This window comes from Scyliorhinus canicula, chromosome 1, assembly GCF_902713615.1.
Source record: "Scyliorhinus canicula chromosome 1, sScyCan1.1, whole genome shotgun sequence".
In the NCBI taxonomy this organism is placed as follows: domain Eukaryota; kingdom Metazoa; phylum Chordata; class Chondrichthyes; order Carcharhiniformes; family Scyliorhinidae; genus Scyliorhinus; species Scyliorhinus canicula.
Genome location: NC_052146.1, coordinates 2,162,928 through 2,190,910, shown reverse-complemented (window position 1 = coordinate 2,190,910; position 27,983 = coordinate 2,162,928). Strand labels below are relative to the sequence as shown.

Genomic DNA, 27,983 nt, shown 5'->3' with positions numbered 1-27,983 from the left:
TCAGGCCTATTGCTCCTCCTCTGCTGTTTACTAATCTGTCTACACTGGAATATTGCTGGCATGCTTTACCATCAGGACACCACCAAGAACTGGAACCATGATTTTAGTAGCGATTCAAGAAATTAAGATAGCAAATGACAGCGTCTGCTTAATCTGCAGCAACTGGTCCTCAATCACATTATTTCATGGACTCCAGTTTACGAACAGCTACCATATCAAACACCGATTTGTAAAAATTATATTATCTACTCATTAAGTGTTTTGCCATTTTCTTCACCAGCACTTGGTACATTGTCAATCCCCACAACCTGAGGTTTTTTTTGAACAGCTGGGACAAGGATATAAACAACACCTCAACATAATTGAATAAAGATACATTTGCTGTACAAAGTGACACATAACAATAAGCATTTTCTATTTGTATTAATCCTGATTGCAAATACTACAAGTAGTATCCTTGGATATTTGAGGTTTGCCAGCCATATGTCCAAAGACTTCCGTAAAGCCCTTGATAAGGTGCATTGTGGCAGACTAGTACAAAAGGTGAAATTGCATGGGGTCAGAAGTGAGCTGGCAGGATAGATGCAGAACTGGCTTGGTCATAGAAGACAGAAGGTAGCAGTGGGAGGGTGTGTTTCTGAAGGGAGGGCTGTGACTAGTGTTCCACAGGGATCTGCTGGGGCCTCCGTTGTTTGTAGTCTACATAAATGATTTGGAGGGGTGGCCTGGTGGTGCAGTGGTTATCACTGCTGCCTCACGGTGCCGAGGACCTGCGTTGGTTCCTGGCCCCAGGTCACTGTCCATATGGAGTTTGCAAATTCTCTCCATGCCTTTGGGCCTCGCCCCCACAACCCAAAGATGTGCAGGGTAGGTGGATTGGCCATGATAAGTTGCCCCTTAATTGGAAATAAATAAAATGATTTGGAGGAAATTGTAGCTGGCCTGGTTTGCAGACGACACGATGATTGGCGGAGTTGCGGATAGTGATGAGGATTGTTAGAGGATACAACAGGATATATATCGGTTGGGTGGCAGGTTTGCACAGTGGTTAGCACTGCTGCTTCACAGCTCCAGGAACCTGGGTTCAATTCCAGCTGGGTAACTGTGTAGAGTTTGCACGTTCTCCCTTGGGTTTCCTCCAGTAGTCAAGGAGGCATATGACATGTTTGACTTCATTGGCCGGGGCATTGAGTATAAAAATTGATAAGTCATGTTGCAGCTGTATAGAACCTTGGGCCTCATTTGGAATATTGCATACAATTCTCGTCGCTTTGGAGAGGGTACAGAAGAGATTGACCAGAATCTTGCCTGGGCTGGAGGGTATTAGCTATGGCGGGAGGTTGGAGAAACTTGGATTGTTTTCACTGGAACGACAGAGGTTAAAGGGCATGGACAGGGTGGATAATCAGATGCTTTTTCACAGGGTCGAAAAGTCAATTAGACAGGCTAAGGTGCACGGGGGGACAGTTTATCATAGATTACCATAGAATTTACAGTACAGAAGGAGGCCATTCAGCCCATCGAATCTGCACCGGCTCTTGGAAAGAGCACCCTACCTAAGCCCACATCCCCACCCTATCCCCAGTAACCCCACCCAACACTAAGGGTAATTTTGGACACGAAGGGCAATTTGGCATAGCCAATCCACCTAACCTGACATCTTTGGACTGTGGGAGGAAACCGGAGCACCCGGAGGAAACCCACATACACACACGGAGAATGTGCAGACTCCGCACAGACAGTGACCCAAGCCAGAAATTGAACCTGGGACTCTGGAGCTGTGAAGCAATTGTGCTAACCACTATGCTACCGCGCTGCCTGTTTAGAGGAGATGTGCGAGACAAGTTTTTTTACACAGAGGGTGGTGAGTGCCTGGAACTCGCTACCTGGAGAGATGGTGGAAGCAGATACAATTGTGATGTTTAAGAGGCATCCTGACGAATACATTAATAGGATGGGAATAGAGGGATACGGAACACAGAATTGTAGAAGGTTTTAGTTTAGACAGGCACCATGCTAAGCGCAGGCTGGAGTGCTGAAAGGTCTGTTCCTGTGCTATGCTGTTCTTTGTTCATATATGCCTGTCCCTGTTTGTATCAGCAGCAGTCATCACTGGATCATGAGCAGACATTTGTCACTCCTCTACATTACCTGGCATTTTAGAGAAAGTACTTGCTGGGAGGGACCTTCCACCTGCAGGTAGACGGAACATGTTCAGGCATTCCACCTTATTTCAATTAAACAAAAACACGACGACAACAGCTCCCTGGTGCATTCTCTGTGGCTAATCCTTGACTAATCAGAAAGTTAGGGGACATGGGATACAGGGAAATTTGGCTGTCTGGATACAGAATTGGCTGGCTGAAAGAAGACAGCGAGTGGTAGTGGATGGAAAGTATTCCGCCTGGAGGTCGATGACTAGTGGTGTCCCGCAGGGATTTGTTCTGGGACCTCTGCTCTTTGTGTTTTTTATAAATGACTTGGATGAGGAAGTGGAAGGGTGGGTTAGTAAGTTTGCCGATGATTGGATGGTTTGGATTTGTTTATTGCCACGTGTACCGAGGTACAGTGAAAAGTATTTTTCTGCGAGCAGCTCAACAGGTCATTAAGTACACGGGAAGAAAAGGGAATAAAAGAAAATACATAATAGGGCAACACAAGGTACACAATGTAACTACATAAGCACCGGCATCGGATGAAGCATACAGGGTGTAGTGTTAATGAGGTCAGTCCATAAGAGTGTCATTTAGGAGTCTGGTAACAGCGGGGAAGAAGCTGTTTTTGAGTCTGTTTGTGCGTGTTCTCAGACTTCTGTACCTCCTGCCCGATGGAAGAACTTGGAAGAGTGAGTAAGCCGGATGGGAGGTGTAAATGGAGTCAATGGATGGGAGGCAGGTTTGTGTGATGGACTGGGCGGTATTCACGACTCTCTGAAGTTTCTTGCGGTCCTGGACCGAGCAATTGCCATACCAGGCTGTGATGCAGCCCGATAGGATGCTTTCTATGGTGCATCTGTAAAAGTTGGTAAGGGTTAATGTGGACATGCCGAATTTCCTTAGTTTCCTGAGGAAGTATAGACGCTGTTGTGTTTTCTTGGTGGTAGCGTCGACGTGGGTGGACCACGACAGAATTTTGGAGATGTGTGTCATAATATACATCCAGGTATATGATGGTGCACAGACAGGCAGTGATTGACACACAGGATGACCAATGAACACACAGAACACAGCAACCAATCACCAGACAGGACACGGCCACTATAAAGCCAGAAGGCACTAGTTTTCCCGCTCTCTGGGGATCCAGCCTCTGAGACAGTCAGAGCCCGTGAGAAACAACTAGAACATCCACCATGTGGTAGTGAGATTGTCTGGTCAGGCTAGCCTCAGGTCTCCAGTCAACGCAGCATAGTGTCAACCCACAGTTGAAATGAAATGAAATGAAAATCGCTTATTGTCACGAGTAGGCTTCAAATTAAGTTACTGTGAAAAGCCCCTAGTCGCCACATTCCGGCGCCTGTTCATGGAGGCTGTTACGGGAATCGAACCGTGCTGCTGGCCTGCCTTGGTCTGCTTTCAAAGCCAGCGATTTAGCCCAGTTAAAGTATGTATGATAGTTAAGAGTTCAATAAAATCGAGTTGCATTTCTTCAAGTGTTGGAAGCCTGTCTCTCTCACTGCTGCAGTAAACGCAGTCCTCGCAGGCCCAGCATACCCAACACGTCATGTTCGAGTTTGACGGACCTACCTTGAGATAATCTGCCTTTGGCCAGCGATCAGCCATCTGGTAACATGGACAGCGTCCGCCCTCCCCCGCAGCTCCGCGTCGCCGGCAACCTCGGTGCCAACTGGAAGATTTTCAAGAAAAGTTTCAGCTGCATCTTGAAGCCACCGACCTCGAAGCTGCATCGGATGCCAGGAAGATTGCTCTCTTCCTCTCTACAGCCGGGGGCCACGCTATCCACATCTTCAACTCCCTCACCTTTGCTGAAGGCAAGGACAAGACAAAGTTTAAAACAGCCCTGCTGAAGTTCGACACCCACTGTAACATCGAAGGCAAGGAGAGCTTTGAACGCTATGTGTTCCAGCAGAGGCTTCAGGGTAAGGATGAACCTTTTCAGTCCTTCTTAACCCATCTCCGTATCCTGGCGCAGTCCTGCAACTACGAATCCACTTCTGACTCCATGATCTGCGACCAGATCGTTTTCAGGGTCCACTCCGATCCCCTTCGCCAGCAGCTCCTTAAAGTTAAGCAGCTCACCCTTACAATCTAAATCGAGACCTGCGTCCTACACGAGCACGCTAATAACCGGTACTCCCATAACAAGGCGGCAGAGACGGCGCGGCAAGGCCCCCACGATGCGGAGGACGTAAAACAGCTCCAGGGCCATTTTGCGTGCTTTTCCCGGGCTCCTGCGCATGCGCGCCACGACCAAGGGGACGGCGAGGCCAACGACCGAACTGCGCAGGTGCGCACATCGTTCGACCGCACCGCGCATACGCGGTGGCGCAAGGAGCATCCGGCCCCTTCCCCGACTGCATGCTCCCTATCCCAGTGACCATCTGGCCATCCGGCCCCGGCCCCTTCCCCGACTGCATGCTGCCTATCCCAGTGACCATCCGGCCCCTTCCCCGACTGCATGCTCCCTATCCCAGTGACCATCCGGCCCCTTCCCCGACTGCATGCTCCCTATCCCAGTGACCATCCGGCCCCTTCCCCGACTGCATGCTCCCTATCCCAGTGACCATCCGCCCCGGCCCCTTCCCCGACTGCATGCTCCCTATCCCAGTGACCATCCGGCCCCAGGCCCCTTCCCCGACTGCATGCTCCCTATCCCAGTGACCATCCGGCCCCGGCCCCTTCCCCGACTGCATGCTCCCTATCCCAGTGACCATCCGGCCCCGGCCCCTTCCCCGACTGCATGCTCCCTATCCCAGTGACCATCCGGCCCCGGCCCCTTCCCCGACTGCATGCTGCCTATCCCAGTGACCATCCGGCCATCCGGCCCCTTCCCCGACTGCATGCTGCCCTATCCCAGTGACCATCCGGCCCCGGCCCCTTCCCCGACTGCATGCTCCCTATCCCAGTGACCATCCGGCCCCTTCCCCGACTGCATGCTCCCTATCCCAGTGACCATCCGGCCCCGGCCCCTTCCCCGACTGCATGCTCCCTATCCCTCTGACCATCCGGCCCCGGGGCCTTCCCCGACTGCATGCTGCCTATCCCAGTGACCATCCGGCCATCCGGCCCCTTCCCCGACTGCATGCTCCCTATCCCTCTGACCATCCGGCCCCGGCTCTTCCCCGACTGCATGCTCCCTATCCCAGTGACCATCCGGCCATCCGGCCCCTTCCCCGACTGCATGCTGCCTATCCCAGTGACCATCCGGCCCCGGCCCCTTCCCCGACTGCATGCTCCCTATCCAAGTGACCATCCGGCCATCCGGCCCCTTCCCCGACTGCATGCTCCCTATCCCAGTGACCATCCGGCCATCCGGCCCCTTCCCCGACTGCATGCTCCCTATCCCAGTGACCATCCGGCCCCGGCCCCTTCCCCGACTGCATGCTCCCTATCCCAGTGACCATCCGTCCCCTTCCCCGACTGCATGCTCCCTCTCCCAGTGACCATCCGGCCCCGGCCCCTTCCCCGACTGCATGCTGCCTATCCCAGTGACCATCCGGCCCCGGCCCCTTCCCCGACTGCATGCTGCCTATCCCAGTGACCATCCGGCCCCCGGCCCCGGCCCCTTCCCCGACTGCATGCTCCCTATCCCAGTGACCATCCGGCCATCCGGCTCCTTCCCCGACTGCATGCTCCGTATCCCAGTGACCATCCGGCCCCGGCGCCTTCCCCGACTGCATGCTCCCTATCCCCTTGACCATCCGGCCCCGGCCCCTTCCCCGACTGCATGCTGCCTATCCCAGTGACCATCCGGCCCCGGCCCCTTCCCCGACTGCATGCTCCGTATCCCAGTGACCATCCGGCCCCGGCCACTTCCCCGACTGCATGCTGCCTATCCCAGTGACCATCCGGCCATCCGGCCCCTTCCCCGACTGCATGCTCCCTATCCCAGTGACCATCCGGCCCCGGCCCCTTCCCCGCTGCATGCTCCCTATCCCAGTGACCATCCGGCCATCCGGCCCCTTCCCCGACTGCATGCTCCCTATCCCAGTGACCATCCGGCCCCGGCCCCTTCCCCGACTGCATGCTCCCTATCCCAGTGACCATCCGGCCCCGGCCCCTTCCCCGACTGCATGCTGCCTATCCCAGTGACCATCCGGCCCCGGCCCCTTCCCCGACTGCATGCTCCCTATCCCATTGACCATCCGGCCCCGGCCCCTTCCCCGACTGCATGCTGCCTATCCCAGTGACCATCCGGCCCCGGCCCCTTCCCCGACTGCATGCTCCCTATCCCAGTGACCATCCGGCCCCCTTCCCCGACTGCATGCTCCCTATCCCAGTGACCATCCGGCCCCGGCCCCTTCCCCGACATGGCATGCTGCCTATCCCAGTGACCATCCGGCCCGGCCCCTTCCCCGACTGCATGCTCCCTATCCCAGTGACCATCCGGCCCCGGCCCCTTCCCCGACTGCATGCTGCCCTATCCCAGTGACCATCCGGCCCCGGCCCCTTCCCCGACTGCATGCTCCCTATCCCGTGACCATCCGGCCCCGGCCCCTTCCCCGACTGCATGCTCCCTATCCCCTTGACCATCCGGCCATCCGGCCCCTTCCCCGACTGCATGCTCCCTATCCCAGTGACCATCCGGCCCCGGCCCCTTCCCCGACTGCATGCTCCCTATCCCAGTGACCATCCGGCCCCGGCCCCTTCCCCGACTGCATGCTCCCTATCCCATTGACCATCCGGCCCCGGCCCCTTCCCCGACTGCATGCTCCCTATCCCAGTGACCATCCGGCCCCGGCCCCTTCCCCGACTGCATGCTCCCTATCCCAGTGACCATCCGGCCCCGGCCCCTTCCCCGACTGCATGCTCCCTATCCCAGTGACCATCCGGCTCCGGCCCCTTCCCCGACTGCATGCTCCCTATCCCAGTGACCATCCGGCCCCGGGGCCTTCCCCGACTGCATGCTCCCTATCCCAGTGACCATCCGGCCCCGGCCTCTTCCCCGACTGCATGCTCCCTATCCCAGTGACCATCCGGCCATCCGGCCCCTTCCCCGACTGCATGCTCCCTATCCCAGTGACCATCCGGCCCCGGCCCCTTCCCCGACTGCATGCTCCCTATCCCAGTGACCATCCGGCCCCGACCCCTTCCCCGACTGCATGCTCCCTATCCCAGTGACCATCCGGCCCCGGCCCCTTCCCCGACTGCATGCTCCCTATCCCAGTGACCATCCGGCCCCGGCCCCTTCCCCGACTGCATGCTCCCTATCCCAGTGACCATCCGGCCCCGGCCCCTTCCCCGACTGCATGCTCCCTATCCCAGTGACCATCCAGCCCCGTCCCCGACTGCATGCTCCCTATCCCAGTGACCATCCGGCCCCGGCCCCTTCCCTGACTGCATGCTCCCTATCCCAGTGACCATCCGGCCCCTTCCCCGACTGCATGCTCCCTATCCCAGTGACCATCCGGCCCCGGCCCCTTCCCTGACTGCATGCTCCCTATCCCAGTGACCATCCGGCCCCTTCCCCGACTGCATGCTCCCTATCCCAGTGACCATCCGGCCCCGGCCCCTTCCCCGACTGCATGCTGCCTATCCCAGTGACCATCCGGCCCCGGCCCCTTCCCCGACTGCATGCTGCCTATCCCAGTGACCATCCGGCCCCGGCCCCTTCCCCGACTGCATGCTCCCTATCCCAGTGACCAGCTCCTCCAGCTCAATCTGCGCCCCAGTCCCTCCACCTGCCCCTCCTCCACCTTTGGGAATCTCTGCCGGTCCCAGAAGCGCCCCGTTCTCCCCCCCTCCCCCCCCCCCCCCCCCCCCCACCTCCGCTGGGGGTTCAGACCGATACAATTCCCTGTAAAAGTCCCTGAAGACCCCATTGATGTCTACCCACCTTCGCACCACATTCCCTCCCCTATCCTTAACTCTACCAATCTCCCTGGCCGCATCCCGCTTACGGAGCTGATGCGCCAGCATCCTACTCGCCTTCTCCCCATATTCATACACCGCTCCCTGTGCCTTCCTCCACCGAGCTTCTGCCTTACTGGTGGTCAGTAAATCGAACTCAGCCTGAAGATTACACCGCTCCCCCAGCAATCCCTCCTCCGGAGCCTCCGCGTATCTCCTGTCCACCCTCACCAGCTCCCCCACCAACCTCTCCCTCTCTCTCTGCTCTCTCCTCTCCCTCGGATGGAGTCAGAGTCCATTAGGGACATTTAAGCGACTCATAGACAGGCACATGGACAGCAGTAAATTGAAGGGGTGTAGGTTAGGTTGATCTTAGATTAGGATAAATGATCGGCACAACATCGTGGGCCGAAGGGCCTGTACTGTGCTGGACTGTTCTATGTTCTAATCAGGGTTTACTTGCAAACCAATCAGCATCCTAACACAGTTTGAATTGTTGCCCCCTTTGAAATTAGGTGTCCCGATGGTTCTATGTGGATAATGTGAGAGAAGTGAATCTCGGAGTTCAGTCTGGAACTTAGGTGGGGACCCACATTCCAGACCCTCATTGAATCAAATAGCAGAAAGATGGAATCCAGGAAACTTGCAAAATGTGCAAGTGAACAAAAGTGTGCACAATTGTACATCTGTGACACCTGTGTGTTTCCAAACCTCTTTATCTTTCTTCTCCTATCACAATGTCTACATGCAGCCCTGGCATCCACAGCAGAGGTCAAGGCTATCTGCTCACTGCTGTATCCTGTTGACTTTGATGTCTATGACGGACACTCTCTGATGGCCCGAGGTATAGAGGGTCCCGGCCTGCTGAGGGTCTCTTGCACAGGTGCCTCCTCCCTCTGTTCTGCTGCAGACGGTGCAGTCACTGACAGAGGAGGGGTGGACAGGCTTGGAGTGTCCTGGGATAAATTCCCCAGGATGCTCTTCTCCCTGTTGGTGCCTGAAGGCACCTCCCTGGCTCCTTGAGTGGACAGGGCACCTGGAGGGAAGGTGAAGTGTCCCGTCCTCCTCTCTTCTTGCTAATGTACACTGCACCCACGGCTCCAGAGTGCAGTAGCACAGTGGTTAAAGAACAATACAGCACAGGAACAGGCTCTTCGGCCCTCCAATCCTGTCCCGGTCATGGTCCCTGCCTAAACTAAAACCATCTGCAGTAACGGAGTCCGTATCGTTCCATTCCCACCCTATTCATATATTTGTCCAGATGCCCCTTAAATGCCGCTCTCGTCCATGCGCCCACCGCCTCCCCAGGCAGCGCGGTCCATATATTTACCACCCTCTATGTAAAAAACTTGTCTCGCACATCTGTTCTAAACTTTTCCCCAGGCACTTTAAACCTATGTCCCCTCGCACTAGGTGTGGTGGTATGAATAGGAGCACTGCCATTGAAGCAGAGCACTGGTTTCCCATTGGCTCTGGCTGGTCTTGTGCCTCTCGGCTGATTGGCTGGGACTAGTCATGTGACTGCTCACCAATTGGTCGAGAGGCAAGTAGACCCCACCTTCGAGGTGGGGTATAAGTACCCAGAGTTCCCGGCAGTCGGCCTTTCACTGTGGTCGACCACCGGGCTAAGATCTAGCTGATTAAAGCCTAAGTTTGGACCTTCATCATGTCTCGCGTCCAATTGATGGTACATCACTAGGAAAGAGCATCTGACTATCCACTCTGTCCATGCCACTCTATCAGGTCGCCTCTCAACCTCCATCGCTCCAGTGAGGACAGACCGAGTTTCTCTAACCTCATTTTAGAAATTTTAGAGGTTTGGAGAAAGTGGAATAATTCTTTTTAGAAGTTTGGTTCACTGCCTCGGGGAACTGACAGATGCTGATGGGCTGACAGATGTTGATGAGCTGACAGATGTTGATGAGCTGACAGATGCTGATGAGCTGACAGATGTTGATGAGCTGACAGATGTTGATGGGCTGACAGATGCTGATGGGCTGACAGATGTTGATGAGCTGACAGATGTTGATGAGCTGACAGATGTTGATGGGCTGACAGATGTTGATGAGCTGACAGATGTTGATGAGCTGACAGATGCTGATGAGCTGACAGATGCTGATGGGCTGACAGATGTTGATGGGCTGACAGATGTTGATGAGCTGACAGATGTTGATGAGCTGACAGATGTTGATGAGCTGACAGATGTTGATGGGCTGACAGATGTTGATGGGCTGACAGATGTTGATGGGCTGACAGATGTTGATGGGCTGACAGATGTTGATGAGCTGACAGATGTTGATGAGCTGACAGATGCTGATGGGCTGACAGATGTTGATGAGCTGACAGATGCTGATGAGCTGACAGATGTTGATGAGCTGACAGATGTTGATGAGCTGACAGATGTTGATGGGCTGACAGATGCTGATGGGTTGACAGATGTTGATGAGCTGACAGATGTTGATGAGCTGAGAGATGTTGATGAGCTGACAGATGCTGATGGGTTGACAGATGTTGATGAGCTGACAGATGTTGATGGACTGACAGATGTTGATGAGCTGAGGGATGTTGATGATCTGACAGATGCTGATGGGTTGACAGATGTTGATGAGCTGACAGATGTTGATGAGCTGACAGATGTTGATGGGCTGACAGATGTTGATGAGCTGACAGATGTTGATGGGCTGACCGATGCGGATGAGCTGACAGATGTTGATGGGCTGACAGATGTTGATGAGCTGACAGATGTTGATGGGCTGACAGATGTTGATGAGCTGACAGATGTTGATGGGCTGACAGGTGTTGATGAGCTGACAGATGTTGATGGGCTGACCGATGCGGATGAGCTGACCGATGTTGATGGGCTGACAGATGTTGATGGGCTGACAGATGTTGATGAGCTGACAGATGTTGATGGGCTGACAGATGTTGATGGGCTGACAGATGTTGATGAGCTGACAGATGTTGATGGGCTGACAGATGTTGATGGGCTGACAGATGTTGATGGGCTGACAGATGTTGATGAGCTGACAGATGTTGATGGGCTGACAGATGTTGATGGGCTGACAGATGTTGATGAGCTGACAGATGTTGATGGGCTGACATATGTTGATGAGCTGACAGATGTTGATGGGCTGACAGATGTTGATGGGCTGACAGATGTTGACGAGCTGACAGATGTTGATGGGCTGACAGATGTTGATGGGCTGACAGATGTTGATGGGCTGACAGATGTTGATGAGCTGACAGATGCTGATGGGCTGACAGATGTTGATGGGCTGACAGATGTTGATGGGCTGACAGATGTTGATGAGCTGACAGATGCTGATGGGACGGCAGATGTTGATGAGCTGACAGATGTTGATGAGCTGACAGATGTTGATGGGCTGACAGATGCAGATGAGCTGACAGATGTTGATGAGCTGACAGATGTTGATGGGTTGAGGTATTTCCAGGTGAGTAGCTGGGTCAGAAAGTACTTTTCAGCCTTTCCGTGAAGCTTCCACCCTGGTCCAGACAACCTTACCCTGCTCTGGTTCACGGCTGGCCAGCACACTGGGTATATGCCAATGGATGGTGGGGGAGGAGATGGGCTCTGGTGAGGGTATGAAGGCAAAATGGGCAGAGGAGCTGGGACCGATCTTGGAGGAGGGGTTTTAGAGTGAGGCATTAAGGAGGGTGATCCTGATCCTGTGCGAGGCAGAGTCTCGTCCAGCTGAAAGTGGTGTTCCGGGCTCCCCTTACAAAGGCTAGAATGAGTGGATATTTTGAAGGGGTGGATGATAGATGTGATTGGTGTTTGGGAAGCTCGGCTCATCATGAACAAATGGTCTGGTCGTGCACAAAGCTGGCGGACTTCTGGAAGTCTTTTTATATTAAAAAATTTCAATTACGGGACAATTTAGCGTGGCCAATCCACCTACCCTGCACATTTTTGGGTTGTGGGGGCGAAACCCACGCAGACACGGGGAGAATGTGCAAACTCCACACGGACAGTGATCTGGGGCCGGGTTCTAACCCGGGACCTCAGCGCGTGAGGCAGCAGTGCGAACCACTATGCCACCGTGCCAATTGATTTACTGTGTGCCGAATGTTACGTAGTTAAGTAAAGAGTCAATGTTCGGTGAATTGGACATTCTGAATTCTCCCTCTGTGTACCCGAACAGGCGCCGGAATGTGGCGACTAGGGGATTTTCACAGTAACTTCATTGCAGTGTTAACAAAGCCTACTTGTGACAATAATAAAAAGATTATTATTATTAGTGTTGCCTTTTTACAATTCTTTTCCCTCTTTGACCCTATTTGCTGCTATTTTTAAAAATAAATTTAGAGTATCCAATTCTTTTTTCCCATTAAGGGGCAATTTAGCGCGGTCAACCCACCTAACCTGCACATCTTTTTGGGTTGTGGGGGTGAGACTCATGCAGACACGGGGAGAACTCCACACGGACAGTGACCCGGGGCTAGGATCGAACCCTGGTCCTTGGCACCGTGAGGCAGCAGTGCTAACCACTGCACCACAGTGCTGCCCTCAAAGAAAGATAGGTGTGATTTGCTTTAAACATCAGCCCAATACGGCCTTATTTCAAACACCAACCCAATCAGCCCAGTCCATCACACGAACCTGCCTCCCATCCATGGACTCCATCTACACCTCCCGCTGCCTGGGGAAAGCGGGCAGCATAATCAAAGACCCCACCCACCCGGCTTACTCACTCTTCCAACTTCTTCCATCGGGCAGGAGATACAGAAGTCTGAGAACACGCACAAACAAACTGAAAAACAGCTTCTACCCCACTGTCACCAGACTCCTAAATGACCCTCTTATGGACTGACCTCATTAACACTACACCCCTGTATGCTTCATTCGATGCCAGTGCTTATGTAGTTACATTGTGTACCTTGTGTTGCCCTATTATGTATTTTCTTTTATTTCCTTTTCTTTTCATGTACTTGATGATCTGTTGAGCTGCTCGCAGAAAAATACTTTTCACTGTACCTCGGTACACGGGACAATAAACAAATCCAATCCAATATCTAAGTGATGTCATCACAGGCCCCTGCAGCTATTTGTGAGCCACACAAAGATATTCCTTCATTGGCAGCAATTAGACTCCAAAGATGGTCTTTGATTCTATCTACACATTCAGCCAGGCCGATGCTGATTGCCAGCTGGTCAAATGACACCCAGTAATGAAAATATCTTCTACTGTGAGCAGAGAGAACACATCCCAGTGACTGCAGCTCAAGTCCAACGACAGACCAGAAATGTCCCGTGATGGGAAAGGTTCTGTAATTGGTGTTAAAAGGGAGCTCAATTAAAGCTGTATATTTCCAGAAAACCTGGGTACAAGGCGGATCCCTGGTGTGAGGGATGAGGGTAAAAGTTCCTCCAAACTTGCAACAAAAAGTATTGGAACAATTACATGATGGACACCCATGTATAGCTGTAATGAAATACACAACAGTAACCTTCCCTTGCATCAGCTGCTCTTATCCTTCTAGGTCATGCCTCACAAACCTTATCGAGTTCTTTGAGAAGGTGACTGAACAGGTAGACGAGGGTAGAGCAGTTGATGTGGTGTATATGGATTTCAGTAAAGCGTTTGATAAGGTTCCCCATGGTCGGCTATTGCAGAAAATACGGAGGCTGGGGATTGAGGGTGATTTAGAGATGTGGATCAGAAATTGGCTAGTTGGAAGAAGACAGAGAGTGGTGGTTGATGGTAAATGTTCAGAATGGAGTTCAGTTACGAGTGGCGTACCACAAGGATCTGTTCTGGGGCCGTTGCTGTTTGTCATTTTTATAAATGACCTAGAGGAGGGAACAGAAGGTTGGGTGAGTAAATTTGCAGACGACACTAAAGTCGGTGGAGTTGTAGACAGTGTGGAAGGATATTGCAGGTTACAGAGGGACATAGATAAGCTGCAGAGCTGGCTGAGAGATGGCAAATGGAGTTTAATGTGGAGAAGCGTGAGGTGATTCACTTTGGAAAGAATAACAGGAATGCGGAATATTTGCCTAATGGTAAAAGTCTTAGCAGTGTGGATGAGCAGAGGGATCTCGGTGTCCATGTACATAGATCCCTGAAAGTTGCCACCCAGGTTGATAGGGTTGTGAAGAAGGCCTATGGTGTGTTGGCCTTTATTGGTAGAGGGATTGAGTTCCGGAGCCATGAGGTCATGTTGCAGCTGTACAAAACTCTGGTACGGCCGCATTTGGAGTATTGCGTACAGTTCTGGTCGCCTCATTATAGGAAGGACGTGGAAACTTTGGAACGGGTGCAGAGGAGATTTACCAGGATGTTGCATGGTATGGAGGAAAAATCTTATGAGGAAAGGCTGATGGACTTGAGGTTGTTTTCGTTAGAGAGAAGAAGGTTAAGAGGTGACTTAATAGAGGCATACAAAATGATCAGAGGGTTAGATAGGGTGGACAGCGAGAGCCTTCTCCCGCGGATGGAGGTGGCTAGCACGAGGGGACATAGCCTTAAATTGAGGGGTAATAGATATAGGACAGAGGTCAGAGGTGGGTTTTTTACGCAAAGAGTGGTGAGGCCGTGGAATGCCCTACCTGCAACAGTAGTGAACTCGCCAACATTGAGGGCATTTAAAAGTTTATTGGATAAGTGTATGGATGATAAGGGCATAGTGTAGGTTAGATGGCCTTTAGTTTTTGACTTCCCATGTCGGTGCAACATCGAGGGCCGAAGGGCCTGTACTGCGCTGTATCGTTCTATGTTCTATGTTCTATGTTCTATGTTCTATGGTAGTGGTCGTGGGTTTGGAAGGTGCTGCCTAAGACAGTGTTCTTCAAACTTTTTTTCCGGGGACCCATTTTTACCAACTGGCCGACCTTCACGACCCACACCTGCCGACCTGAGCGACCCACGCCGGCCGACCTTCGCGGCCGACCTTCGGGACCCAAGCTGGCCGACCTTCACGACCCACGCTGGCCGACCTGAGCGACCCACGCCGGCCGAACTTCGCGGCCGACTTTCGCGACCCACGCCGGCCGACCTGAGCGGCCGACCTTCGGGACCCACACCGGCCGACCTGCGCGACCCACCATTTTCTCCTACCTTGTTTGCTGCTGACACAAATGTAGGAAATGGCTTTGGGTCCCTTTCAGGGCCGGCTCAAGGCACCGGCAACTCGGGCAGTTGCCCGGGGCGCCATGTGCCGGGGGGCGCCAGAGACTCGGGTCCCGCGCATGCGCAGTTGGGCCGGTGCCAACCAGCGCATGCGCGGTGGCCGCCCTCCCCCAAGGCGCCCCCGCTGGGTCCGCCCCCCCCCCCGGTCCGCCCCGCTCGGTCCGCTCCCCCCCGCCCCCCCCTCGGGTCCGCCCTCCCCCGCCCCCCCTCGGGTCCGCCCTCCCCCGCCCCCCCCCTCGGGTCCGCCCTCCCCCGCCCCCCCCTCGGGTCCGCCCTCCCCCGCCCCCCCCTCGGGTCCGCCCCCCCCGCCACCCCCTCGGGTCCGCCCCCCCCTCGGGTCCGCCCCCCCACCGCCCCCCCCCTCGGGTCCACCCCCCCCTCGGGTCCGCCCCCTCGCCCCCCCCTCGGGTCCGCCCCCCCGCCCCCCCCTCGGCCCCGCCCCCCCTCGGGTCCGCCCCCGCCCCTCGGCCCCCCGCCCCTCGGCCCCGCCCGCCCGCCCCTCGGGCCCCCCCGCCCCTCGGCCCCCCCCCGGCCCCGCCCCCCCGCCCCTCGCCCCCCCCCCCCCAAGGGCGTCGAAGTTCAGCTTGCCCGGGGCGCCAGCAACCCTAGGGCCGGCGCTGGTCCCTTTGGCCCTCGTACTCGCTCCTCCAATGGCACCTGTTGGATGAAGGTGAAGCTTCCGGTGTCGGAAAGTATGGAGTCTCCATCTGTCCAAAGTTCTGCATTTCTTTCCTGGAAAATGTTATCAAATAAACACCCCCCCCCCCCCGAAGTTGTAAAAAACAAAAATGAATAAAATAAATTTAAAAAAATTAAATTAATAAAATAAATGAATAAAACCCCCGAGCTTGCAAAATAAAAAGTTGCGACCGTTTAAAAAAAACACAGCCGCATAGTTTTGCGCATGCGCGCCGACGATCTGGCGCACATGCACAGTACGGCCGCGTTTTGTTTACATGTTCGCGGCAATTTTGAAGACCGCTTGCAGCCGGCGTTATTTGCAGCCGGCGTTATTAACAGCCGGCGTTATTAGCAGTCGGCGTTATTAGCAGCCGCCGTTATTAACAGCCGGCGTTATTAGCAGCCGGCGTTATTAGCAGCCGCCGTTATTAGCAGCCGGCGTTATTAGCAGCCACCGTTATTAGCAGCCGCCGTTATTAACAGCCGCCGTTATTAGCAGCCGGCAGCCGGCGTTATTAGCAGCCGGCGTTATTAGCAGCCGGCGTTATTAGCAGCCGGCAGCCGGCGTTATTAGCAGCCGGCAGCCGCCGTTATTAGCAGCTGGCGTTATTAGCAGCCGGCGTTATTAGCAGCTGACGTTATTAGCAGCCGGCAGCCGGCGTTATTAGCAGCCGGCGTTATTAGCAGCCGGCGTTATTAGCAGCCACCGTTATTAGCAGCCGGCGTTATTAGCAGCCGGCGTTATTAGCAGCCGGCAGCCGCCGTTATTAGCAGCCGGCAGCCGCCGTTATTAGCAGCCGGCGTTATTAGCAGCCGGCGTTATTAGCAGCCACCGTTATTAGCAGCCGGCGTTATTAGCAGCCGGCGTTATTAGCAGCCGGCGTTATTAGCAACCGCCGTTATTAGCAGCCGCCGTTATTAGCAGCCGCCGTTATTAGCAGCCGGCGTTATTAACAGCCGCCGTTATTAGCAGCCGGCAGCCGCCGTTATTAGCAGCCGGCGTTATTAGCAGCCGCCGTTATTAGCAGCCGCCGTTATTAGCAACCGCCGTTATTAGCAGCCGCCGTTATTAGCAGCCGCCGTTATTAGCAGCCGGCGTTATTAGCAGCCGCCGTTATTAGCAGCCGGCAGCCGCCGTTATTAGCAGCCGGCGTTATTAGCAGCCGGCGTTATTAGCAGCCGGCGTTATTAGCAGCCGGCGTTATTAGCAGCCGGCAGCCGGCGTTATTAGCAGCCGGCATTATTAGCAGCCGGCGTTATTAGCAGCCGCCGTTATTAGCAGCCGCTGTTATTAGCAGCCGGCGTTATTAGCAGCCGCTGTTATTAGCAGCCGCCGTTATTAGCAGCCGCTGTTATTAGCAGCCGGCGTTATTAGCAGCCGGCGTTATTAGCAGCCGGCGTTATTAGCAGCCGGCGTTATTAGCAGCCGGCGTTATTAGCAGCCGGCAGCCGGCGTTATTAGCAGCCGGCGTTATTAGCAGCCGCCGTTATTAGCAGCCGGCAGCCGACGTTATTAGCAGACGGCGTTATTAGCAGCCGGCGTTATTAGCAGCCGGCGTTATTAGCAGCCGGCGTTATTAGCAGCCGCCGTTATTAACAGCCGCCGTTATTAGCAGCCGCCGTTATTAGCAGCCGGCGTTATTAGCAGCCGCCGTTATTAGCAGCCGCCGTTATTAACAGCCGGCGTTATTAGCAACCGGCGTTATTAGCAGCCGGCGTTATTAGCAGCCGCCGTTATTAGCAGCCGCCGTTATTAGCAGCCGGCGTTATTAGCAGCCGGCGTTATTAGCAGCCGGCAGCCGGCGTTATTAGCAGCCGGCGTTATTAGCAGCCGCCGTTATTAGCAGCCGCTGTTATTAGCAGCCGGCGTTATTAGCAGCCGGCGTTATTAGCAGCCGGCGTTATTAGCAGCCGGCGTTATTAGCAGCCGGCGTTATTAGCAGCCGGCAGCCGGCGTTATTAGCAGCCGGCGTTATTAGCAGCCGGCGTTATTAGCAGCCGGCGTTATTAGCAGCCGCCGTTATTAGCAGCCGGCGTTATTAGCAGCCGGCAGCCGCCGTTATTAGCAGCCGGCGTTATTAGCAGCCGGCGTTATTAGCAGCCGCCGTTATTAGCAGCCGCCGTTATTAACAGCCGGCGTTATTAGCAGCCGGCGTTATTAGCAGCCGCCGTTATTAGCAGCCGGCGTTATTAGCAGCCGCCGTTATTAACAGCCGGCGTTATTAGCAGCCGCCGTTATTAGCAGCCGGCGTTATTAGCAGCCGGCGTTATTAACAGCCGGCGTTATTAGCAGCCGGCGTTATTAACAGCCGGCGTTATTAGCAGCCGGCGTTATTAGCAGCCGGCGTTATTGGCAGCCGCCGTTATTAGCAGCCGGCAGCCGGCGTTATTAGCAGCCGGCGTTATTAGCAGCCGGCGTTATTAACAGCCGGCGTTATTAGCAGCCGGCGTTATTAACAGCCGGCGTTATTAGCAGCCGGCGTTATTAGCAGCCGGCGTTATTAGAACATAGAACATAGAACAGTACAGCACAGAACAGGCCCTTCGGCCCTCGATGTTGTGCCGAGCAATGATCACCCTACTTAAACCCACGTAACCCGTATACCCGTAACCCACCAATCCCCCCATTAACCTTACACTATGGGCAATTTAGCATGGCCAATCCACCTAACCCGCACATCTTTGGACTGTGGGAGGAAACCGGAGCACCCGGAGGAAACCCACGCACACACGGGGAGGACGTGCAGACTCCACACAGACAGTGACCCAGCCGGGAATCGAACCTGGGACCACTGGAGCTGTGAAGCATTGATGCTAACCACCATGCTACCGTGAGGCTGGCAGCTGGCGTTATTAGCAGCCGGCGTTATTAGCAGCCGGCGTTATTAGCAGCCGGCGTTATTAGCAGCCGCCGTTATTAGCAGCCGCCGTTATTAGCAGCCGGCAGCCGGCGTTATTAGCAGCCGCCGTTATTAGCAGCCGGCGTTATTAGCAGCCGCCGTTATTAGCAGCCGGCGTTATTAGCAGCCGCCGTTATTAGCAGCCGGCGTTATTAGCAGCCGGCGTTATTAGCAGCCGGCAGCCGGCGTTATTAGCAGCCGGCGTTATTAGCAGCCGGCGTTATTAGCAGCCGGCAGCCGGCGTTATTAGCAGCCGGCGTTATTAGCAGCCGCCGTTATTAACAGCCGGCGTTATTAGCAGCCGCCGTTATTAGCAGCCGCCGTTATTAGCAGCCGGCAGCCGGCGTTATTAGCAGCCGGCGTTATTAGCAGCCGGCGTTATTAGCAGCCGGCGTTATTAGCAGCCGCCGTTATTAGCAGCCGCCGTTATTAACAGCCGGCGTTATTAGCAGCTGGCGTTATTAACAGCCGGCGTTATTAGCAGCCGGCGTTATTAACAGCCGGCGTTATTAGCAGCCGGCGTTATTAACAGCCGGCGTTATTAGCAGCCGGCGTTATTAGCAGCCGGCGTTATTAGCAGCCGGCGTTATTAGCAGCCGGCGTTATTAGCAGCCGGCAGCCGGCGTTATTAGCAGCCGGCGTTATTAGCAGCCGGCGTTATTAACAGCCGGCGTTATTAGCAGCCAGCGTTATTAACAGCCGGCGTTATTAGCAGCTGGCGTTATTAGCAGCCGGCAGCCGGCGTTATTAACAGCCGGCGTTATTAGCAGCCGGCGTTATTAGCAGCCGGCGTTATTAGCAGCCGCCGTTATTAGCAGCCGGCGTTATTAGCAGCCGGCAGCCGGCGTTATTAGCAGCCGGCGTTATTAGCAGCCGACGTTATTAGCAGCCGGCAGCCGGCGTTATTAGCAGCCGCCGTTATTAGCAGCCGGCAGCCGGCGTTATTAGCAGCCGGCAGCCGCCGTTATTAGCAGCCGGCGTTATTAGCAGCCGGCGTTATTAGCAGCCACCGTTATTAGCAGCCGGCGTTATTAGCAGCCGGCGTTATTAGCAGCCGGCGTTATTAGCAGCCGCCGTTATTAGCAGCCGGCGTTATTAACAGCCGCCGTTATTAGCAGCCGCCGTTATTAGCAGCCGGCAGCTGCCGTTATTAGCAGCCGCCGTTATTAGCAGCCGCCGTTATTAGCAGCCGGCAGCCGGCGTTATTAGCAGCCGGCGTTATTAGCAGCCGGCGTTATTAGCAGCCGGCGTTATTAGCAGCCGGCGTTATTAGCAGCCGGCGTTATTAGCAGCCGGCGTTATTAGCAGCCGGCAGCCGGCGTTATTAGCAGCCGGCGTTATTAGCAGCCGGCGTTATTAGCAGCCGGCGTTATTAGCAGCCGGCGTTATTAGCAGCGGGCGTTATTAGCAGCCGCCGTTATTAGCAGCCGGCGTTATTAGCAGCCGCCGTTATTAGCAGCCGCCGTTATTAGCAGCCGGCGTTATTAGCAGCCGCCGTTATTAGCAGCCGCCGTTATTAGCAGCCGGCGTTATTAGCAGCCAGCGTTATTAGCAGCCGGCGTTATTAGCAGCCGGCGTTATTAGCAGCCGGCAGCCGGCGTTATTAGCAGCCGGCGTTATTAGCAGCCGGCGTTATTAGCAGCCGCCGTTATTAGCAGCCGCCGTTATTAGCAGCCGGCAGCCGGCGTTATTAGCAGCCGGCGTTATTAGCAGCCGCCGTTATTAGCAGCCGCCGTTATTAGCAGCCGGCGTTATTAGCAGCCGGCGTTATTAGCAGCCGCCGTTATTAGCAGCCGCCGTTATTAACAGCCGCCGTTATTAGCAGCTGGCGTTATTAGCAGCCGCCGTTATTAGCAGCCGCCGTTATTAACAGCCGCCGTTATTAGCAGCCGGCGTTATTAGCAGCCGGCAGCCGGCGTTATTAGCAGCCGGCGTTATTAGCAGCCGGCGTTATTAGCAGCCGCCGTTATTAGCAGCCGCTGTTATTAGCAGCCGCCGTTATTAGCAGCCGGCGTTATTAGCAGCCGCCGTTATTAGCAGCCGGCGTTATTAGCAGCCGCCGTTATTAGCAGCCGGCAGCCGGCGTTATTAGCAGCCGGCGTTATTAGCAGCCGCCGTTATTAACAGCCGCCGTTACTAGCAGCCGGCGTTATTAGCAGCCGGCAGCCGGCGTTATTAGCAGCCGGCGTTATTAGCAGCCGGCGTTATTAGCAGCCGCCGTTATTAGCAGCCGCCGTTATTAACAGCCGGCGTTATTAGCAGCCGGCGTTATTAGCAGCCGCCGTTATTAGCAGCCGGCGTTATTAGCAGCCGCCGTTATTAACAGCCGGCGTTATTAGCAGCCGCCGTTATTAGCAGCCGGCGTTATTAGCAGCCGGCGTTATTAGCAGCCGCCGTTATTAACAGCCGGCGTTATTAGCAGCCGCCGTTATTAGCAGCTGGCGTTATTAACAGCCGGCGTTATTAGCAGCCGGCGTTATTAACAGCCGGCGTTATTAGCAGCCGGCGTTATTAGCAGCCGGCAGCCGCCGTTATTAGCAGCCGGCGTTATTAGCAGCCGGCGTTATTGGCAGCCGCCGTTATTAGCAGCCGCCAGCCGGCGTTATTAGCTGCCGGCGTTATTAGCAGCCGGCGTTATTAACAGCCGCCGTTATTAACAGCCGGCGTTATTAGAACATAGAACATAGAACAGTACAGCACAGAACAGGCCCTTCGGCCCTCGATGTTGTGCCGAGCAATGATCACCCTACTTAAACCCACGTAACCCGTATACCCGTAACCCACCAATCCCCCCATTAACCTTACACTATGGGCAATTTAGCATGGCCAATCCACCTAACCCGCACATCTTTGGACTGTGGGAGGAAACCGGAGCACCCGGAGGAAACCCACGCACACACGGGGAGGACGTGCAGACTCCACACAGACAGTGACCCAGCCGGGAATCGAACCTGGGACCACTGGAGCTGTGAAGCATTGATGCTAACCACCATGCTACCGTGAGGCTGGCAGCTGGCGTTATTAGCAGCCGGCGTTATTAGCAGCCGGCGTTATTAGCAGCCGGCGTTATTAGCAGCCGGCGTTATTAGCAGCCGCCGTTATTAGCAGCCGGCAGCCGGCGTTATTAGCAGCCGCCGTTATTAGCAGCCGGCGTTATTAGCAGCCGCCGTTATTAGCAGCCGGCGTTATTAGCAGCCGCCGTTATTAGCAGCCGGCGTTATTAGCAGCCGGCGTTATTAGCAGCCGGCAGCCGGCGTTATTAGCAGCCGGCGTTATTAGCAGCCGCCGTTATTAACAGCCGGCGTTATTAGCAGCCGCCGTTATTAGCAGCCGCCGTTATTAGCAGCCGGCAGCCGGCGTTATTAGCAGCCGGCGTTATTAGCAGCCGCCGTTATTAGCAGCCGGCGTTATTAGCAGCCGGCGTTATTAGCAGCCGCCGTTATTAGCAGCCGCCGTTATTAACAGCCGGCGTTATTAGCAGCTGGCGTTATTAACAGCCGGCGTTATTAGCAGCCGGCGTTATTAACAGCCGGCGTTATTAGCAGCCGGCGTTATTAGCAGCCGGCGTTATTAGCAGCCGGCAGCCGGCGTTATTAGCAGCCGGCGTTATTAGCAGCCGGCGTTATTAACAGCCGGCGTTATTAGCAGCCAGCGTTATTAACAGCCGGCGTTATTAGCAGCTGGCGTTATTAGCAGCCGGCAGCCGGCGTTATTAACAGCCGGCGTTATTAGCAGCCGGCGTTATTAGCAGCCGGCGTTATTAGCAGCCGCCGTTATTAGCAGCCGGCGTTATTAGCAGCCGGCAGCCGGCGTTATTAGCAGCCGGCGTTATTAGCAGCCGACGTTATTAGCAGCCGGCAGCCGGCGTTATTAGCAGCCGATGTTATTAGCAGCCGCCGTTATTAGCAGCCGGCAGCCGGCGTTATTAGCAGCCGGCAGCCGCCGTTATTAGCAGCCGGCGTTATTAGCAGCCGGCGTTATTAGCAGCCACCGTTATTAGCAGCCGGCGTTATTAGCAGCCGGCGTTATTAGCAGCCGGCGTTATTAGCAGCCGCCGTTATTAGCAGCCGGCGTTATTAACAGCCGCCGTTATTAGCAGCCGCCGTTATTAGCAGCCGGCAGCTGCCGTTATTAGCAGCCGCCGTTATTAGCAGCCGCCGTTATTAGCAGCCGGCAGCCGGCGTTATTAGCAGCCGGCAGCCGGCGTTATTAGCAGCCGGCAGCCGGCGTTATTAGCAGCCGGCAGCCGGCGTTATTAGCAGCCGGCGTTATTAGCAGCCGGCGTTATTAGCAGCCGGCGTTATTAGCAGCCGGCGTTATTAGCAGCCGGCGTTATTAGCAGCCGGCAGCCGGCGTTATTAGCAGCCGGCGTTATTAGCAGCCGGCGTTATTAGCAGCCGGCGTTATTAGCAGCCGGCGTTATTAGCAGCGGGCGTTATTAGCAGCCGCCGTTATTAGCAGCCGGCGTTATTAGCAGCCGCCGTTATTAGCAGCCGCCGTTATTAGCAGCCGGCGTTATTAGCAGCCGGCGTTATTAGCAGCCGGCGTTATTAGCAGCCGGCGTTATTAGCAGCCGGCAGCCGGCGTTATTAGCAGCCGGCGTTATTAGCAGCCGGCGTTATTAGCAGCCGCCGTTATTAGCAGCCGCCGTTATTAGCAGCCGGCAGCCGGCGTTATTAGCAGCCGGCGTTATTAGCAGCCGCCGTTATTAGCAGCCGCCGTTATTAGCAGCCGGCGTTATTAGCAGCCGGCGTTATTAGCAGCCGCCGTTATTAGCAGCCGCCGTTATTAACAGCCGCCGTTATTAGCAGCTGGCGTTATTAGCAGCCGCCGTTATTAGCAGCCGCCGTTATTAACAGCCGCCGTTATTAGCAGCCGGCGTTATTAGCAGCCGGCAGCCGGCGTTATTAGCAGCCGGCGTTATTAGCAGCCGGCGTTATTAGCAGCCGCCGTTATTAGCAGCCGCTGTTATTAGCAGCCGCCGTTATTAGCAGCCGGCGTTATTAGCAGCCGCCGTTATTAGCAGCCGGCGTTATTAGCAGCCGCCGTTATTAGCAGCCGGCAGCCGGCGTTATTAGCAGCCGGCGTTATTAGCAGCCGCCGTTATTAACAGCCGGCGTTATTAGCAGCCGGCGTTATTAGCAGCCGGCGTTATTAACAGCCGGCGTTATTAGCAGCCGGCGTTATTAGCAGCCGGCGTTATTAGCAGCCGCCGTTATTAACAGCCGGCGTTATTAGCAGCCGCCGTTATTAGCAGCCGGCGTTATTAGCAGCCGCCGTTATTAACAGCCGCCGTTATTAACAGCCGGCGTTATTAGCAGCCGGCGTTATTAACAGCCGGCGTTATTAGCAGCCGGCGTTATTAGCAGCCGGCAGCCGGCGTTATTAGCTGCCGGCGTTATTAGCAGCCGGCGTTATTAGCAGCCGGCGTTATTAGCAGCCGGCGTTATTAGCAGCCGGCGTTATTAGCAGCCGGCGTTATTAGCAGCCGGCGTTATTAGCAGCCGGCGTTATTAGCAGCCGCCGTTATTAACAGCCGGCGTTATTAGCAGCCGGCGTTATTAGCAGCCGGCGTTATTAGCAGCCGGCGTTATTAGCAGCCACCGTTATTAACAGCCGGCGTTATTAGCAGCTGGCGTTATTAGCAGCCGGCGTTATTAGCAGCCGGCGTTATTAGCAGCCGGCAGCCGGCGTTATTAGCAGCTGGCGTTATTAGCAGCCGGCGTTATTAGCAGCTGCCGTTATTAGCAGCCGCCGTTATTAGCAGCCGGCAGCCGGCGTTATTAGCAGCCGCCGTTATTAGCAGCCGGCGTTATTAGCAGCCGCCGTTATTAGCAGCCAGCGTTATTAGCAGCCGGCGTTATTAGCAGCCGGCGTTATTAGCAGCCGCCGTTATTAGCAGCCGCCGTTATTAGCAGCCGGCGTTATTAGCAGCCGGCAGCCGGCGTTATTAGCAGCCGGCGTTATTAGCAGCCGGCGTTATTAGCAGCCGGCGTTATTAGCAGCCGGCAGCCGGCGTTATTAGCAGCCGGCGTTATTAGCAGCCGGCAGCCGGCGTTATTAGCAGCCGGCGTTATTAGCAGCCGCCGTTATTAGCAGCCGGCAGCCGGCGTTATTAGCAGCCGGCGTTATTAGCAGCCGGCGTTATTAGCAGCCGGCAGCCGGCGTTATTAGCAGCCGGCGTTATTAGCAGCCGCCGTTATTAACAGCCGGCGTTATTAGCAGCCGCCGTTATTAGCAGCCGGCAGCCGGCGTTATTAGCAGCCGGCGTTATTAGCAGCCGGCGTTATTAACAGCCGGCGTTATTAGCAGCTGGCGTTATTAACAGCCGGCGTTATTAGCAGCCGGCGTTATTAACAGCCGGCGTTATTAGCAGCCGGCGTTATTAACAGCCGGCGTTATTAGCAGCCGGCGTTATTAGCAGCCGGCGTTATTAGCAGCCGCCGTTATTAGCAGCCGCCGTTATTAGCAGCCGGCAGCCGGCGTTATTAGCAGCCGGCGTTATTAGCAGCCGGCGTTATTAACAGCCGGCGTTATTAGCAGCCAGCGTTATTAACAGCCGGCGTTATTAGCAGCTGGCGTTATTAGCAGCCGGCGTTATTAGCAGCTGGCGTTATTAGCAGCCGGCGTTATTAGCAGCCGCCGGTATTAGCAGCCGGCAGCCGGCGTTATTAGCAGCCGGCAGCCGGCGTTATTAGCAGCCGCCGTTATTAGCAGCCGGCGTTATTAGCAGCCGCCGTTATTAGCAGCCGGCGTTATTAGCAGCCGCCGTTATTAACAGCCGCCGTTATTAGCAGCCGCCGTTATTAGCAGCCGGCGTTATTAGCAGCCGGCGTTATTAGCAGCCGGCGTTATTAGCAGCCGGCGTTATTAGCAGCCGGCGTTATTAGCAGCCAGCGTTATTAGCAGCCGGCGTTATTAGCAGTCGGCGTTATTAGCAGCCGGCGTTATTAGCAGCCGGCGTTATTAGCAGTCGGCGTTATTAGCAGCCGGCGTTATTAGCAGCCGGCGTTATTAGCAGTCGGCGTTATTAGCAGCCGGCGTTATTAGCAGCCAGCGTTATTAGCAGCCGGCGTTATTAGCAGCCGGCGTTATTAGCAGCCGGCATTATTAGCAGTCGGCTGCTGCGGCTGTTGAGCGCAGATTTACACGTTTGGGAGCGCCGTGACGGGCAGCTCAGTGACCCTCCTGACACCTGCCTGCGGGTCACGTCCCCGAGTTTGACAATGCCTGGGTCTAAGGGACCTTGTTGAGTTCCTGTAGTGCATCTTGTAGATGGGACACATGGTTCATCCGTGGTGCAGGGTTTCAATGTTTGTTGAAGGGATGACAATCAAGTGGCTGTTTTATCCTGGATGATGTTGAATCTATTGAGTGTTGTTGGAGCTGCACTCATCCAGGTTGGTGGAGAGTATTCCATTACACTCCTGACTCATGCTTTGTAGATGGTGGACAGGCTTTGGGGAGTCAGGAGACGGGTCACTTACCGCAGGATCCCCAGCTTCTGACTTGCTCGTGTTGCCACAGTATCTAACTAGCCCAGTTCAGTTTCTGGTCAATGGTAGTCCCCAGGATGTTGTGTCCTTATGTCGGCTGAACCAAACTGTTCACAACTTCCACAAACAAACCACCTCTGAGACTGTCTAATTCCCCTTGATTCCTCCTCTGCCGCAGCCCTTCTTTATTTAAAATGTTTTTATTCTCCATTTTCACATTTTCCTTCAAAATGTACGCCCGACCAACAAGCAGTAAACGGTAACAGTTACAAAGTCAATACCCTTAACATCAACAACGATCCCATCCTCCCACCACCCCAAACAACGGCCCACCTGTCAATATCTGCATCGACTAAAACAAACCCTCCCACGGTGGGAAAAAAGCAAAGGCGAAAGAGAGAAAGGAGTCCGGAATCGCCCATGGTCACCATTAACCTATAGAGTCTCCCCCCACCCGACCATACTCAATGCCATTCAACCTCCAAAAGAGTACCGTAAAAGACACCCAAGAGTTGTAAACCCCCACCCCCCCCCCCTCCCCCAACTCCTCCCCTCCACTTCCTCTTGTAAAAATCCTCCCCCTTAACCTCGGTTCCTTCCCCCCAACTTTCCACCCCGGCTAGACCCCTCGGACCCTGTTCTGCCAGGCTCAGATGGCCGCAGCCCCTCCCCCCACCTCCCCCCCATTCACTAGCCGGCTTAAACCGGCCAGCGTGGAGGCCCCCGCCCGGGTCTCTTTCCCCCTTGCACGGCCCCAGGAAAACCCAGAAATCCCCTTTAGCACACAAACCCCGCATACACACCCACACCCCAAAGAACCCTCATTACGACTGAAAGTCCCATTTCTTCCCTTGTCCAAATATATACAACGTTGGCTCCGATAGCTCCACCAGCACGCAGCGAAACAAAAACAAAAAGAAAAAATACAGGCATGAGGCTACATCGGTACATGACCATTTCTCAGTTCTGCCACAGTCCTTCTGCCTTCGCAAACTCCTCCGCTGCTTCCGCCGTCCCAAAATAAAAGTCCTTGAACTTGTAAGTCACCCTCAGCTTCGCTGGATATACAATGCCGCACTGCACCTTGCTAATGTACAGTGTCTTCTTCACCCGGTTGATGGCAGCCCACCTCCTCGCCAGCTCCACCGTAAAGTCCTGGTGCACGCGGGGGATGCCAGGGCGGCGTGTCGTGATTCGCCCGGCCCTCCCGCGATTCTCCCACCTGGCGTGGGGAGCGGAGAATCGCGCCCAGAGTACTGGGCTAATGGTAAGATTCTTGGTAGTGTGGATGAGCAGAGAGATCTCGGTGTCCATGTACATAGATCCCTGAAAGTTGCCACCCAGGTTGAGAGGGCTGTTAAGAAGGCGTACGGTGTGTTAGCTTTTATTGGTAGAGGAATTGAGTTTCGGAGCCATGAGGTCATGTTGCAGTTGTACAAAACTCTGGTGCGGCCGCATTTGGAGTATTGCGTGCAGTTCTGGTCACCGCATTATAGGAAGGATGTGGAAGCATTGGAAAGGGTACAGAGGAGATTTACAAGGATGTTGCCTGGTATGGAGGGAAGATCTTACGAGGAAAGGCTGAAGGACTTGAGGCTGTTTTCGTTAGAGAGAAGAAGGTTAAGAGGTGACTTAATTGAGGCATCCAAGATGATCAGAGGATTAGATAGGGTGGACAGTGAGAGCCTTTTCCCTCTGATGGTGATGTCCAGCACGAGGGGACATAGC

General features: G+C 54.9%; 1 protein-coding gene across 1 annotated transcript; it reads left to right on the top strand.

Annotated features, from left to right (window-relative positions):
* Window positions 1-97: 97 nt before the first annotated feature.
* On the top strand, window positions 98-26,406 carry LOC119977145 (calcium-binding acidic-repeat protein-like). The gene is made up of 3 exons (XM_038817785.1): window positions 98-229; window positions 9,842-11,479; window positions 26,287-26,406. Exons 1-3 carry the CDS (start codon window positions 98-100, stop codon window positions 26,404-26,406), a joined length of 1,890 nt encoding a protein of 629 aa, XP_038673713.1.
* Window positions 26,407-27,983: the final 1,577 nt, after the last annotated feature.

Excerpts from the sequence above, each read along its gene's own strand:
- LOC119977145 (XM_038817785.1), top strand. The coding sequence starts at position 98 with ATGATTTTAGTAGCGATTCAAGAAATTAAGATAGCAAATGACAGCGTC. Across the intron at positions 230-9,841 it reads ACCATATCAAACACCGATTT|AGGTTTGGAGAAAGTGGAAT; the intron begins GTAAAAATTATA and ends TAGAAATTTTAG. Across the intron at positions 11,480-26,286 it reads ATGGGTTGAGGTATTTCCAG|TATCTAACTAGCCCAGTTCA; the intron begins GTGAGTAGCTGG and ends GTGTTGCCACAG.